General features: G+C 37.5%; 1 protein-coding gene across 1 annotated transcript in view; it reads left to right on the forward strand.

Moving 5' to 3' along the window:
• Positions 1-5,593: 5,593 nt before the first annotated feature.
• The window catches only part of LOC130083238 (leukocyte immunoglobulin-like receptor subfamily B member 1), a 37,702-nt gene continuing 26,110 nt past the window's right edge, over positions 5,594-17,185 (forward strand). The window contains exon 1 of the mRNA XM_056248294.1: positions 5,594-5,621. Coding sequence (XP_056104269.1) covers positions 5,594-5,621 — 28 coding nt within the window. The remainder of the gene's footprint in view (positions 5,622-17,185) is intronic.

Here is a 17,185-nt window from a genome sequence, read left to right on the forward strand (position 1 = left end):
GCCGTATATTGCCGAAAAGGGCATGTTGTCTCCTGTCAGGGGCAATTTGAATGGTTTTAATAGTGCGGACGGTTGAAGAGTTACGGTACAATGAATACAGCTTGCTGATCTGTGTCGGCGACGACACAGCCGGTTCTAAAGGGTTAAGGTCTCTCTGTATGCAATCAAGCTCTCTTTCCATGAAATCCGAAATACCTCTAGTTTAGTTTTCTTCCAGTTTCACTCCATTTTTCTGGCTGTTCTCTTAAGGGCCCGGGTGTGCTCGTTGTACCACGGCGTTGGACTATTTTCTTTAATCTTCTTTAAGCGCAACGAAGCAACTGTGTCTAAAGTGCTGGAAAAGAGAGAGTTAAAAGTTTCTGTCACAATAGCGAGTTCTTCTAAGCTATCTGGGATGCTGAGATGATGAAATTGATTAGGAAGATTATTTATAAAGCAATCTTTAGTGGCAGAAGTGACAGGTACATCGATAGGTGTTACATATTTGTAAGACGGAGTCGGCTTTGCAGCCTTGGCTAAATGAAGTTTACACGAAACTAGATAATGATCTGAGATGTCATCGCTCTGCTGCAGAATTTCAACGGCATCAACATTGATTCCATGTGATTAGATCTAGAGTATGATTACGACAATGAGTAGGTCATGACATGTGTTGTCTATTATTTAGTTATTATTATTTAAATGCCAATCCCAATGCATCTTTTTCATTATCTACATGTATATTAAAATCACCAACAAGTAGGAATTTATCTGCAGTCAGTACTAACTCTGTTAGAAAGTCAGCAAATTCTTTGATAAAATCTTTATGGTGCCCTGGTGGCCTGATTGCAGTAGCCAGCACAAATCTCAAACGTGATTCATAATTTACCCTATATATTGTTACATTAAGCACCAACACTTCAAAATAATTATATTTGAAACTAGACTTCTTAGTAATTTTGAAAATATTACTATAAATTACAGCAACACCTCCCCCTTCGCCTTTCAGACAAGGTTCATGTTTATAACAGTAATCTTGCGGGGTTGACTCATTTACAGTAAAATGGCAGATCTATTCCTTCAAGACCAAACATGTCAACATTGGCATATGCATTACCATGCCAAACACTCAGAGAGTTCATGACAGAACTTTGTTTTTTTTTCACATAAATCACATGAACAAAAGTAGAACTATAAAATCACATGCAAAAAATACAGAAATACAGTGAAATCAACACATCCCACAATACAATGAAATCAAGATTGTATAATATTGTAAGATAATATATTCATCATAAAATGTGTCCAACCAATTACAAACATCAAACAATCAAATAAACTAACTAATACTAATTACATCTAATACCTTATGTATAAATGTTTCTCACATTTCATATAAATATAACCAAATAAACATACACATGCATACATACATTACTGACTGACCCCTGACCCCCTAACTGACCTCTGACCTCCCGACTGTCTCTCAAGCCTGATTCAGGGATCCTCTCTTCCTGACTTTTCTCAAGCCCACTGTCAGAATGACCCGATCATGTTCCTGCCGCCCATAACATGTGTCCATTTCCTGTGAGTATCAGTAGATAGTAGAAACATTGACTATTGGTGCGTTCAAGTCTTGACAGAAAGATGGTATTTACGAGTTGAAAGCACATGAACTCCGTCAAAAAGTCATAATTACGAGTGGGAAGCAATGGCGGAAGCAAATTGTTTTTAATGAAGAAGCTACTACTCCTACTATACTAATACTACTAATACTATACTACTAATACTACTACTACTACTCATCCTCCTCCTCCTCCTCCTCCTCCTCCTCCTCATACTACTACTACTACTACTACTCCTACTATACTAATACTACTACTACTACTCCTACTATACTAATACTACTATACTACTACTACTACTACTACTACTCCTCCTCCTCCTCCTCCTCCTCCTCCTCATACTACTACTACTACTACTTCTATACTAATACTACTACTACTACTACTACTATACTAATACTACTACTACTACTCATCCTCCTACTACTACTCATCCTCCTCCTACTGCTACTACTACTACTCATACTACTACTACTACTACTACTATTACTAAAAATGGACTGCATTTATATAGCGCTTTCACAGACCCAATGGCCACCAAAGCGCTTTACATATTGCCTCTCAGTCACCCATTCATACACACATTCATACACCGACAGCGGTGTCAGCCATACAAGGCACCATCCAGCTCGTCGGGAGCAGCAGCTGGGGTACGCCCCAATACTACTACTACAACAACTACTACTAATACTAGAACAAATACTACTATTACTACTACTACTCTTACTCCTACTACTACTACAACAACAAATAGGCTACTACTATTACTACTACTACTACAACAACAACAACAACAAATAATAATACTACTATTACTACTACAACAACAACAACAACAAATAATACTACTATCACTACTACTACTACAACAACAATAACAAATAATACTACTACTATTACTACTACTACAACAACAACAACAAATACTACAACAACAACTACTACTACTACTACTACTACTACTAAAAGTAATAATAATAACAACAACATCAATTACACAAATAATTCACATTCTTTGAGTTTTCCGAGCTCGTAAAATCTTCCCAGGAGGACTTTAATGCACCATATGGTCCTAAACCTATTGATATTGCACAATGTTGACATGAGGCAACAAACCTAAAAAAAAAAAAAAACAGTTTTAGTATAAAACTTTAAACAATCAAACACAGTTTGATGCTCATGCATTTATTTTTTTATTTAAAGTTATTTCAATTATACCTTTAATTATTTCAAAAATATATATTTCAATTTAAAAAGAGCTGACCTTGAAAAAGCCATTCATGTCTTAATCAGCTCGAGGATAGACTACTGCAATGCCTGGACTTCATCAATCACTCCTCAATAGGCTTCAACTGGTACAAAATGCAGCAGCACGTCTCCTCTGCAATGCCACCAAACGCTCACATATCACCCCAGTCCTCCGCTCGCTCCACTGGCTCCGGGTGCGGTTTAGGGTGGAGTATAAGGTCCTGCTGTTCGTGTTCAAGGCCATCAATGGTATGGCCCCGGCCTACCTCGCCGAATTACTAACGGTCTACCAACCAGAACCCTGCGCTCCTCTGAACACACCTCTCTGGTGAATCCAAAGTTCAAATATAAAAAGTTTGTAGGTCGGTCATTTGCCGTCCAGGGCCCAAAGCTGTGGAACGCACTTCAACCACACCTACAAAGCATCACCATGTTGAGCGTTTTTAAATTGCCGTTGAAAACGCAACTATTTAGACAAGCTTTTAACACGTAGCCTCCGACATGACTCGATTGCTATTTTTATTTACACTTATGTTTTTATATACTGTTGTCTATTGATGTTTTTACTGGAAAGCGCCTTGTGCACCTTTTGGCTGTTGTAAGGTGCTCTAAAAAATAAAAATTTGATTGATTGATGTTAAAAAGTAATATTTTGGTAACACTTTATTTCGATAGTCCACTTTAGACATTCAACTAACTATAAGTAACATTGCAGCTGCATGTCAACTAACTGTCATTAGAGTATTAGTAGACTGTATGCTTAATATCCGCTAACACTTTTTTTTGTTGGTCCCCCAACAGACATTTTATCTAATTTTATAAGTAACTTAGACTATAAGTAACTTAGCAACTACAAGTGAACTTGTTCTCCTATCCCGAACCCTAACACCTAACCATAACCTAACAGCCTATTGACAGTTTACTACAGCCTACTTAAACTCTAATGACAGTTAGTTGACATGTAGTTGAAAAGTTACTTATAGTTAGTAGAATGTCTAAAGTGACTATCGAAATAAAGTGTAACCAATATTTTTCTTACCAATTGGTGGCATGTCACATGTGGGTTTGCCTCCTGAAATGATGCTCCACCCCCAAACTAAAGACCACACCCACTTCAGCCCCTCATTTCACTGAACAGACATGCAGATGATAATTAGGCTATATATCATTTTAAATTTTAAATAAATAAAAAAATGAAAGGAGCAGTGTAAGGTCCAAAAAGGAAGTTTGTTGCCTGAGATCAACATCATGTCATCTTGTTGTGGCCAACTATCAGTTCATTTGTACATATGAGTTCATATTGAGTCTCTGATCATTTGAAATGAATTACATTTCATTACATTTATATAGCGCTTTTCTAGGCACTCAAAGTGCTTCACATGGAAGGGGGAATCTCCTTAACCACCACCAATGTGCAGCATCCACTTGGATGATGCGACGGCAGCCATATTGCGCCAGAACGCCCACCACACACCAGCTTACTGGTGGAGAGGAGACAGAGTGATGAAGCCAATCAGTGTATATATATATATATATATATATATATATATATATATATATATATATATATATATATATATATATATATATATATATGGGGATGATTAGGAGGCCATGATGGACAGAGGCCACTGGGCAAATTTGGCCAGGATGCCGGGGTTACACCCCTACTCTTTCGAAAGACATCCTGGGATTTTTAATGACCACAGAGAGTCAGGACCTCGGTTTAACGTCTCATCTGAATATTTAAAAGATAAGTGAAATATCTTATTATGAATATCTTTGTTTACTTTATTAAAAACAATCATAGTGGGCTTTAAATTTTAACAAATTGCTGCAAATTAGATAAAATAGGATAAAAACACTTAGATGATGAAGAATTTTATCTCATATTACAGAAAGAATGTTTTTAATAAAATAAAAAAGGATGGAAAATATGCAGATCCTGCCAGATTTGAATGACATTGGATTATTTGTTTATCAATCCTCAGCATGTTTGTTTAATAAAGTAATTGTTTTACCTATTTCAAAAGCATCCACTTGATCAGCAACAGGGATTGTGATGTTACTGCAGATCGCCGGTCCACAGTTTGTGTGTTTTAGGGTCCTAATGTTCTCCAGGTTCAGGGTCTGCTAACACACATTAAGGAAACTTTTTAAAAGGTCGGGACTCATTTTTCAAAGGCCCCGTTCACTTTATTAACTTACTACTAACCCTAACCCTCATTCAAAGAAGATCTGGCCTTTTGTGATTCTGTTTCTCCAACCATTTCTTCAGTTCATCAAGTCGATCCTGTTTTACTGAGAGCCGAAGCGCTGAGAACAGAAACACCTTTGACCAGCAACATTTGAGTTTTTATGTAACGAAACTTTATGATAAAAAGGCTGTATATTTCATTCACTGATATGTTGTAGAGTTACATTAGACGCACATTAGATGTCACATGGGGATTTCACTTTAATCACGGTCTGTCTTCTGTGTGTGACTGTGTGAACGAACAAAATAACAGTGAGAACAATCTCCATCAGAACTGATCTGGATCATATAATTTTCTAGATTAACCGAGCTGTAACAACTTTAATAAATGAGTAGTTAAATATCTTAGACTGGATCTCTCTTTTCTTTATCTGTGTATTTCCGTGAAGAGTTTTGTCTCCTCCTCCCTCATCTCTTCTCTCAAACACAGGAAGTGTGTGTTTTAGCACACAGCGCTGTTAAATCAGTCTATTAATGTGTCAGTATGGGCTCCAGTGCACTGCCTCTCATCTGTGAGTATCTGATCATATTCTATAATCTTCTTTTTTTCTGCTTTTAATTCAATGTATTCAGCTGAAGATGGGATACAATAATGACTGTTGTGTAGGAGAGTCTATGAGTTCACAGCATCACTGCTTATTGTATTATTTATTGATCAGATTTAATGTGATGTTGTTACGTGTTGATCAGATAAAGAGTTTGATGATGTATTTATCTGTGTGATAATGCATGTGAAAGATGGAGGCAATGCATGTATTTTTGCTTAGTTTTGTTGTAATATATTTATTCCTATTTTAATTAGTTCAGATAAATCAACACTCTTAGAAAGAATGTGTTAAAAATGACACAACTTGTGTTAAATTTTAACACATCCATGGGTGAGCTCCAGGACCACTAGTTGTGTTCATTTTAACTCATTCACTGTGTAAATGAGTTTAAATGAAGTTCCTAAACGTAAGTTAGGGAGGAGCGAGCCCATCCAATCTTTCAATCAACAAACAGAGTATATAAGCAGCTGCTTACCTCTCCCTAGTATCAGCTGTTCCAGTATCCCTTCACCTCCCCAAACTCCACCTTCATCTCAGGTACCTTGCCCTTTAATTAACAGGTCCTACATTTAGCCACTGGGGGGTATATCAGAGCTCGAGTTGAAGCTGCTTCATCGAGCCCCTCTCCAGCGGACAGCAAGCCAAATAAGTTTAACCTAATATCTTAAAGATTTTATGGGCAAACGAACTCGTTAACACACTATATGTGTCAGAAAGGTTACCAAGATGTGTAAAAGATGTGTAACATTACCACATTACGTGCTATCCTTGGCTACATGTATTGTGTTAAAAAGGTATCTAAAATCCTAAACAAACATTAGCATTTGACAAAACAAACATTAAGTCTGTGGTTTTATTATAATGAAATATCAACAATTAAATTCAATCCAGAATAGAACAATACAATTTAAAGCAGTCAAAAATGAAATGTCCAACATAGGACAAAACGGTTCTTTTCACAATCTCATGGTAACATAACACATAACCCCACCTTTAAAATAATTTCACTTATTTCCAAACATTTGTGGATTGATGGTGGCCCCTAACCAGGTGAACTGGATAAATATCGTGAAAGTTCTGATCCCATCTGACTTCTGACCTATTATGCTAAATCATAATCATACACTGTTGGTTCGTTGGCCAAAGGGGGACTGGCCCCCTGACTGAGTCTGGGTTCTCCCAAGGTTTTTTTCTCCATTCTGTCACTTGATGGAGTTTTGGTTCCTTCACTGTCGCCTTTTCCGCCTTTCCTCGCCTTTGGCTTTTGGCTTGCTAGTTGGGGACATTTACCATTTAATTTTGAATTTAACAATACTATTACAACTTTACTTTCCTGTTATCTCTGTAAAGCTGCTTTGAAACAATTTGTATTGTAAAAAGCGCTATATAAATAAAGGTGACTTGACTTGGCCAAAAATGTAGAAAATATAAAGCATTTTAATGTTTGTAATGTTCTTGTGCTCACCAAATATTTAATTTGATACAAAAATACAGTAAAAACAGTAATATTGTGAAATATTATTACACTGTAAAACAGCTGTTTTCTATTTGAATATATTTGCAAATGTAATTTATTCCTTTGATGACAAATCTGAATTTCCAGCATCACTAATATGATGATTTGATGCTGAAGAAACTTTTCGGATTATTATCAATGTCTGTACTCCTCCCTCTTTTCCAAAGCATAGGATTAAAGTCATAAAAAACAGTCCTTAAAAAAGCCAACACTGTAAAAAAATTGCTGTAGTTATGCAGCTGTTTGCCAGTAACTTACTGTAGATTTAAATTGATGTATATTTACTGGCAACAGTTTGTTCAAAGTTAATTGAACATTAAACATTAACAAGTCTCTGTCTTTACAGAATAAAATGATAAAATAACAATCTAATGCAAAGCATTCTGGGAACCAGAAATCTTTTTCAACCTTTTTCTGTTTTTTTTTTTCCTTCAGATTTTGGTTCCCAGAATGCTTTGCATGAGGCTGTTATTTTAGCTTTATTCTGTAAAGATAAAGACTTGTTAATGTTTAATGTTCATTTAACTTAGAACAAACTGTTGCCAGTAAATAACATCAATTTAAAACTACAGTAAGTTACTGGCAAGCAGCTGCCAGTAATACTGTAATTTCTACAGATTTTTTTTACAGTGAACCTTTTGGAATAAGCATATTTTGTCTTGTGTAGCCAGACCTATCCCTGGACTCGCAGCTTTTCTTGACTAAGGACTGCCCAAGAGGTCTGACATGTAACGCTACCAATTTACAGTTTGTTTTGTTCTGCGTCATGTTTAGGGGCGTGACAATAATGTCGATGTCCCTAAACAACAGACTGGCGTGCATCTAATAAATTATTGATTCAAGAACGTTGAGCAAGTTTACTGCAACAATGGAGCCGCGAACTTCATATACGTTTGAAAATCCAGCGTTTAGTTGATCCTGGTAAGCGCTCATTGTCACAGTTGTAAGCACAACAGCGTTCTTCTTCCACGAGGGGTTTTGGTGTCACGGCATTTGTTTCCAGGCGGACCGATAAAGAACACGACACGCACGTCTCCCGAACATCCTGTAGAATTCAACCAATCAGATCGCGACTTTGAAACTCCTGAAACTTCTGTTTCCAGAAAAGTGAGACATATGCATCAGTCACCTGTTCCCTGGATGCATGCATGTCCACAAACACAAATGTGCTCAGTTTTTCTTCAGAGAAGATCGCAGTTCCAACACTATATAAAAATATAAGAGGGAAAGAGAGAGAGGAGAATGTTACACAAGTATAAATTGTTTTTAATCTCCATCATACTATAATTCAGAATAAATATTTGTAACACTCTTTTCTCAGCATGTTTAAACATTTCAGCTGACTGGTAAATGCTTACATTTCCTTAATTCTCTCCAAAAATGCTGAGATTCATAGACGTAAATACTGCAATCAAGGATTTAGCCAGTTTCAGCTTGTTTGCAGAGTTTGAGCCGTTAAGATACATGCAAGAAATCCCCAAGTGATGATGTTTTTCTTTCCCTCAGTTGTAAACCCACCTGTGCGCTGATATGCTGAAATCATATTAGGCACCTTCCTGGTCAGGTCGGACTCTTCGGCCTAATAATAGATCAAAATAATGCAAAAATAAAAACTATAGTTGTTTAGAATTGATTTGATATGAATTAATGATTTAGTGAGTTTTACTGCAATGCTTACCTGAATAAATTCAATCTTGTGAGACTGAACAAAGAAAATTGTCCATCTTCTGATTTTGCTGTGTACTAAATATTAGACATAATGCAAAAGTGACTTATTTGACATAAAGTTAGCCAATGTATATATTGTATGCTACCAGTAGCTCAAGTCAAGATCACTTAGCACATATAGGGACGTCCCGCGTGACGTCACGCCATTTGGAGCAGCCATCTTGACGGAATAGAAAATGCTAAACCGCCGGTGATAATACCAAGGGGGTAATCCACCAGCCGGAAACTGAAGTCTCCCCGGGGGCCGCCATTGGTTAGCAACCCTTCACCTGCTGTTAGCATTCCATTGACTCCCATTCATTTTGGCGTCACTTTCACAGCGAATAACTTTACATCTGAGGCGTTTAAAGACTACGTTTGTCCATTGTTTATTTCTAAAGAAACACGACAATGTATAAAATGCTCCATTACTTTGTATCTTACGTTATGGCCCTGTAGAAGCAGTTTTTGTAAAAATAGGCTAACGATTGCGTCATAACACGCGACTCTCTGTCGCACAGTAGAAAAATTACCGTATAGACAGAAGTAGAAGCTCGCGCGCAATCGGGGGGACGTGGAGGCATAAAGTCAAGGGAGAAGCCCATAGAGAGTCATAAAGTTGCTCCTGCTGCGAGCTCATGGACAGCTAATACTCACGAACTCCGGCTCTGCAAGATTCAGGAGGGAATGATTCAGATTCCTCTTGGCACCGCTACTAGAAGACGTACAACTGAGAGACAGGTTGCTCACGTCACATCTACGTCGTCCAGCTCAGTTTGAGCCTGCGCAGTGCGCTTGGCAATCAGGAAGTGAGTGCTTCTAATTGACTTCACTTTTCTCCGTTGAAGTCTATGGGGTCGCTGTGTCCATTTCTTTTACTGTCTATGGATAATACAGCTCGTCGCAAAATATTCCTATCATGCCCGAGCGATGCTGTGTATTTGGATGCGATCAGATACGTGATCATACAAAAGGAATATTTTTATACCATATCCCAAAAGAAAAAAAACGGAGAAAAGTGGTTGGTGGCAATAAACAGGCAAAACGCATACATGCATTCCTAGATCAGTTAATTCGTTAGGCATATTATCACATTACTGTCTTTCGTTTTCAAATACCAAAAGCTGATCTTGTATTTTATTTGACACTTCTTATAAATCGTTAGAAACACAGGTTGAGACAACAGTCTCAATGACAGTTTATCATACAGTGACCGTCAGTGATAAGTATATAAGCATAGGCTATTATTTCGTTTTTCTTGGATCAAACCAGATTAAACAAATTCATTAAAGATACACTTAATCTTGTTGGTGATTTTGTTTTGTCTTTTTCCCTGTAAACTCAGTTTAAAAATTATTACAGGTAGTAAAAATAACACATGAAGTGTGTAAGCACATCAGTCTACTAATATATTGTGTTAAATGCTTTGAGTAAATTCCCTAGTTGTGTAAATTTTAAACTACACACAGATATGTGTACAATAGGATATGATTTATTGTTGAATGATGCTGTATCTTTAAATAATCTCTCCATCAGAGACTCAGAGAGCTTGAGAACAGAGACCGAACACACAATCAGCTTCTCTATCACTTCTCTTTCTCTCTGACTCTCTTATTGAGAAATAATGTTGTAAAAGTGTCATTCTACACAAACAGTTTTTCAAACAAAGTAGAGCTTTTCTAAGAACTAACTTCTCTTTTCTGAGACAATTTCAGTTATTTTTAACCAGTTCGCCTGAACTTCATATTTAGTTGTGGTATGAAGTTTACACATGTGTCAGAATAACCACAGGTTTCAGAATAAGTTCATCATGTCGACATATGAACATGTTCCACCAATGCTTGACAATCAGAAAGTATCTCAGACTTGTGTTGTCCTTTTAAACATATTTATTGATTCATGTTTTGCAAAACTATAAAACATTTTTTTGAGAAATGTCTTGATTGAAAACTGTACTTGAGCTATATGTCTTCAAATTTTACTTTTGATATATTGCAAATATATTGATACATTTTTAATGTGGTTTAAGGGCTTTTTCACACTCGTTTGTTTGAGAGACTGCAAGCGGTCGACACATTGAAATACTGTGGTCTGAATATGGTTTGTTTTTGGGTCCTTTAGGAGGAACTGAGATCATTTAGTGTTGACATATTTCTGAGAGGCGAGAGCTCTTGAAGAGCTGAAACAAACGAGGTGTGAAAATGCTCTTAGACCAGAAGCATGAGGTCACTTGCAGAAGGTTTTCTTTCTGGTTTTGGTCATTTCATCTGTAGGCTACTATATGTACTATACTATGTCCACATTATTTTACTATAAACTCACAATTGACCGTTCACAAAAGCCACGCCCCCTAGTTATTGTTGCTACGCCCGTCAAACAAAAGGTCAAACACGACCAGCGCCACAGATTGCCATGACGGGAAGAGGTGCGTCAGTGACCTTTTTTTGAGCAATACCTCCGCGATATCCTCCAGATCGAGGCAAAAGGGGTTACAATATGCAGTGGAGGGATATATTCAAAATATAAAAATACGCAATGAAGGAGACACGACTACTATCGAGGCTAATAATGCTCTCAAGCTCTCAAACCGGTCTCAAGTGAAATCTGAGAAACCCCATGACCTGTAGGCCCTACCTCAAATGCAACCAGCACAGCCTTGAATAAGATTCTATAAGCTGTTTCAGTGGCTAATTGTTTGGAGTTAGAAATATATAACTCGCGCTGCATACAGTGGCGGTTCTACATTGAATTACACCCTGGGCGAGACCCCCTTCGAGCGCCCTTCTAGGCACTCCAAGCGCTTTACATGGAAGGGGGAATCTCCTCAACCACCACCAAGTAGTAACACAATACTTATCTCTTAAATAATTTCTAATAACTCTAATATTAACAACTATCCAAACTGTTTTAGACCTAAAATAGCTTAGGCCTTAAATGTCAGAGAAAAGGGCAGAATCAGAGATTATTTTTTAATAGAAAATTGTACTTTGCATATTACTGTAAAAACACATAATTATAGTTGATTTTAGTTGATCATTATGAAAATTATTTTCATTTCATGAATATAGTGACCAAAATGATCACGGTTAAACACAGAATTTTGTTCAAAAAGTAGGCCTAATACACAATGAAATCTATTCACCAAGTTAATAACATTAAAGATGATGGCCAAATTTTAAAGGAGTGTGTTTTATGTTATCTAATAACATGTACACGTTCAAATAAACTTTTGACAAAAAAGGTTTTATAAAAAGATAAACCTCACATATTTCAGCCTTTAAATCATCTTTATAAAAAGAATGGGTCAATAAAGATAAATTCCTGACATTTATAATGCACAGTAGCTTATTTTTTATTATTAAGATTAAAATTCCGTCCGATTTTCCCATGGCTGTCGTTGCTATACCATGCACTGCGCTCTCCACAACGACAAAGAAGTTTTAGTAGCTAATGGATTTTCACCACAGAAAACGCTTGCTGTAGCTCTGCTAAAAGATTTATTTACGGAGAAGAGAAAAACACCCACGTGATTGGGTGCACCCCCATACTGAAAAGATTAAAAATGTTCATCTCGCTGCTCCTGGAAAAAATGAGCGCGTCGCTTCAATTATGAGCGCGCTTCCCGTGCGCCTACATTTGAAATAACGACCTCGAGCGCGCAAAAGACGCGATATGTGAACAGCCCCTTGGTGAGCTCCAATCTGGAGACCCCCTTGACATAGCTTCTGTGCACGGCACCTTCTCAGCAAGCAGGGGCGCCATTGCCAATAATTGAATTGAAATGATAGAAAATAGAAAACCTTCGCGGCGCAGAGGATTTTTTTAACTGCTCGTGCCGCCCCCCATGTGACATGAAAAAATGCCGCCCCGGGCGACTGCCCGGTTCGCCCGTGCCTAAAACCGCTACTGGCTGCATATTTAGTAATTTTGCCTCAGATACAGGATTATTCATTCGCTTTAACAAGCAGGCTGTTCATTACCACGGCAACCGTTTGCGTGTCATGCTGAATGCGATTTTCGTGTTTAAAAATTAACTATACATAATAGACGGAAAGATGCAGATAACCATACATTATTTCTATTCGTTGCGATATTGATATGAACTGATGTTGTCAAGTAAGCTTCATGCGTTCCCCGTTGCGAACGTGCACTCCTCTAACGTTAGTCTAAACTGTAGTCTACAGGTGCTGCCTGCACTGCTAGTGACTGCTGCTCATTTCCCCCCTAAAATATCATGTTAACAACAACACTTTAGAAAACGTACTTCCTTTGTGGATCCTCTTGATCTGCTTTCTCCATGTGTCTTTGACTAATCACATTGTCTCAGTCTCACGCACGCTGCACGCGAGTTAACCATGTTCGACACATTTAACTGGGAGTGGGGCCGTCCACACTGTTTTATCCATTGTAGGGACAGTGCACATTAATGGCCCTCATTTATCAAAAGTGCGTACACCAAATTTCCAGCGTACACCTGGCGTACACCCAAAACCACGGTGACTTTGAGATTTATCAATATGGACGTTGGCGTACGGCACGCTCAAATCCTACACCAGCTCACGAGGTGGTGTACGCACATTTGAGTTAGTGCGGAAATGCGCAGAAAAATAATTCCTAACACCACAAAATGCACTGACAAACTAAAAGATATTATATATTATGACCCACTGTAAAACAAAAAAACAACAACATAGTAATTATAACCTTCAGTGTTTATTTTTGTGCAACATGGACTTCAATGTTTAATTTGTGTGACTTTACCAAAGCATTTGATTTGTATAAGCATATGTATTCCTTCAGTTGCGAGCCTGTGCGCTTTACCCTGACGTTTCATGGTTAGGCCGGCAGGTGCGCACGGACTGGGTTCGGTAACGAAAGGTTTTCAATGACCAAAAAATAATATAATAAAAAATACATTCTTCATCTTTTAAATAATAATAATAATAATAATACAAATAATAATAATGACATTATTCTTCTAAATAACAATAAGCGTCATTAATAATACAAATCATACTAAGAAGAATATTACAAATTGTCATGCAATTATTAATGTAAATGAATGGTACTCCACATCACATCATCATCATCACTATTGTACACCCCAATACATGTAACGTGATTCGAAATTGAATGCTAATTCAAAAGACGTGCTGTAAAATATTGCATTGTGATAGGTCATTTCGGCTCCACGTCAGAGAAGTTTCTCTTCTTTGCCGTCTTCCGTGTGTCCATGGCGTAAAATGAGGGCGTGGGGGAAGCGGAGACTTGAAAATATAGGGGCGTCAGACCCGGCGCCAGACACAAATTCACGGACGGGCATACATTTTTTTCAGGGGGGCACAAATGAGATAAACCTAATTTCCTAATTGCTTAATATTAAAGGATCGTTAATGAATTGAATATGTATGATACAAATGATAATGATCGATAGTAGCCTAGATAATGTACTGACGCTAACAATTTGTGCTGTTTAGGCTCGCGCAGCCTCTCGATGAAACAAATAGGCCTAACTGCAGCTCACACAAAGAAACTCAGTTAGCAGCACACTGCGGTTAATTTTTTTTTAATGTGCAAGTTAGTTTTTATAACGTTATTTATAACATGAAGCAACACCACACGACCAAGTGCTGAATATCATCACGATTGAAAATGTAACACTGATTTCGACAGTTCAATAAGTAATTCATATTAAGTCACTTACATTTTAGATGCAATATTGACTTTTTGTTATATTTTAGCAGTGAAAATAATTCCAATCCAAAACAAAGATCCCAGCAGAAACAGAACGCATCTCAGACAGTCAACCGTGTTTTCGTTACTAAATGATTCAGTGTTTTAAACGAATCGGTTGAGTCAAAAGGCTTGTTCGACTTCATGCAGCTCTGCGCAGACCGATCGGCGGCAGACTTGAAGCAGTGCATGCCGGTTAGAAATTTTGTCCGACTTGATACAGCGCCGACGCCACGTGACTGTGACGTATGCCATCAAAGTACCGCGAGAGCGATTCGAGAGTAGCCGGAGAACTCAGCCAGCGCAGCTTCTGAAGAGCGGCTGCTCGGGGCTGCACGAGCTCTGATGACGACACAGCTGTTCCACGATTGGCCGGATTCACCGCATGACAACGATCACGTGCGTTTCGTGTTTATTCGGTTTATTCTCACACCTTTAGTTCCACTAAAGCTCACAAATCAGTTTTTTTATAACAGTAAACACTCTTTTCATGTAGTCGCGATGTATTGTGTTATGTTTATCAAAATAAAACAGATTAAAAAACGTTGATTCCACTTCATTGATAGTAGCTGTAGGCTTATGTTGAACTTTATTCTTGTTCAAACAAACGCTGTATGAAGCAGTACATAAAGTATTGAATGAAAATGTCTCTGAAACATCTGTGTATTTGGCAAATATTGCATTTATTTCACTTCAGCTGTGCTAAAGTATACAAACACCACGTGAGCGGTCACTACGGGAACCAGAAAGTGTCCGACTTCATGTCTCCGTTTGCAGCTCCTCCCCGCCTGCACGCGGCTACTCTCGCCGATCAGTTACATCCAGCCGCAGCCGATGTCGAACACACCTAAAGATTCAATGACCCATTCATGAACGACTACTTTTTTCTTGATGAATGAGCTGTTTGAACGAATCGTTTGAACAAATGACTCTATGACTCGCTTAATAACACCGCTTATCACCGCCATCTACTGGCGGTTTAGTTTCATGTTTAAAAGTGTAATTCTTTTCAACTTTTCTTATTTGTTTGTTTATTTAAAAAAAAGATTTAAAACAATCTCATAACATTATTTAATGTATATTATTTAGTGTAAATGATTTAATTAGATTGGTAACAGTCCTGTAGTGTCTTATTCTAATTTAATTTATTGATCAAATAAAGAATATAAAATGAAAGAGGAATCATTAAGATACATAATCATATATTTAATAAAATTAGGGGAAATGTCCTTTATAAAAGTAAAAATATCACAAATATGCAGATTTAAATATGTCAAAGCTGATTGAACTCTGATGTGAATAGGCCTACTGATTTCACTTGTCACAATGTCAAGCCCTGACACGTTTTATTTATTTATGAATTCATTGTTCATTCGTCATTATCTTTTACAGTAGCCTATTGATAAAAATATAAATAAAAGTGCAAACAAGCAAGGACTGGTGGTTGGTGGACTCCAACCGGGAGTCGGGACTACTAACATTTAGATTTGATCATAGATATCTATATGCCGAGTGCGGGCGCGGGCGGTAATGGGTTACGGGAGAATCAAACGATTCGTAGGACTCCCTATCTAAATAAAACATCCAAAAACAAATAAATTGTTATCTGCATCTATTGCACAAAAGCAATAAGAACAGCTAAACAAAATAACGATTTACAGTCGCAATTAGGTAGAGTTTCTATTTATAACGTGTTTTTGCAGCGTTGTGCCATGTAGCCAATCACAGACATATGTGTTGATTTCTAAAACGCAATGGCCAATCAGATGCGTTTCAGATAAAATCCACTCACCGCTCAAAACTTTGGAGTTTTGTTCAGTGATGAATTCTGCATGCTGGCAAATCCTCTGATTATACCAAACAAAGTGTTGACATTATGAAAGATTCATTGTGCAGCCAGCTTCATTGATAATAAAAGAGCTTTGTGAGATCGCGATGATCGAGATGTGGGACGTGACTGAAGAAATGTTGGCTAGTAGAAGCTGACTTTGCCGGTTGATAACAGACCCACTACAGAGCGTCCGGTGAGAGACTTATATCAGGTATTCGGGAATAACCCATTTATTGTCACCACAACTCAGTACACTGAATAACCTCGACTTTGCATGTGTGTGTGGTTTTCTATAAATACAGATATAAGAAAATAGATAAGTACAAATAACAATAACAAATAATAGTAGTCACAATAAACATAGTGACAGTAATCTCCACAATGAATATTACATTACTATGATTAATATAGTACAATAGGAACAAATGTGCCATTATATGGAAAAATGCACTGATAAAAAATGATTAATACTGAGCGGTTGAAATGCGACACCTATGCGTGCTGAGGAAAGAAATGGAGCCGCTCTGTCTAGCACATTAGTGCGCATGCGCCCAAAGCGTGCTTTAACTCTAGAAGTGAGCGATATATATATTACATAAACCATATAATGACTAAAAGGTACATAGATTATGTCTTCTAAATATAACAACGAAATACCTGAGGAAACTAGTATGCAAATATACACACGAACATCTTTACGAGCTAGTTCGCATCGTCACTCGCATACATTAACTTTTCCAC

Source organism: Rhinichthys klamathensis, unplaced genomic scaffold, assembly GCF_029890125.1.
Source record: "Rhinichthys klamathensis goyatoka isolate OS25496 unplaced genomic scaffold, OSU_Roscu_1.1 h1tg000054l_1, whole genome shotgun sequence".
In the NCBI taxonomy this organism is placed as follows: Eukaryota; Metazoa; Chordata; class Actinopteri; order Cypriniformes; family Leuciscidae; genus Rhinichthys; species Rhinichthys klamathensis.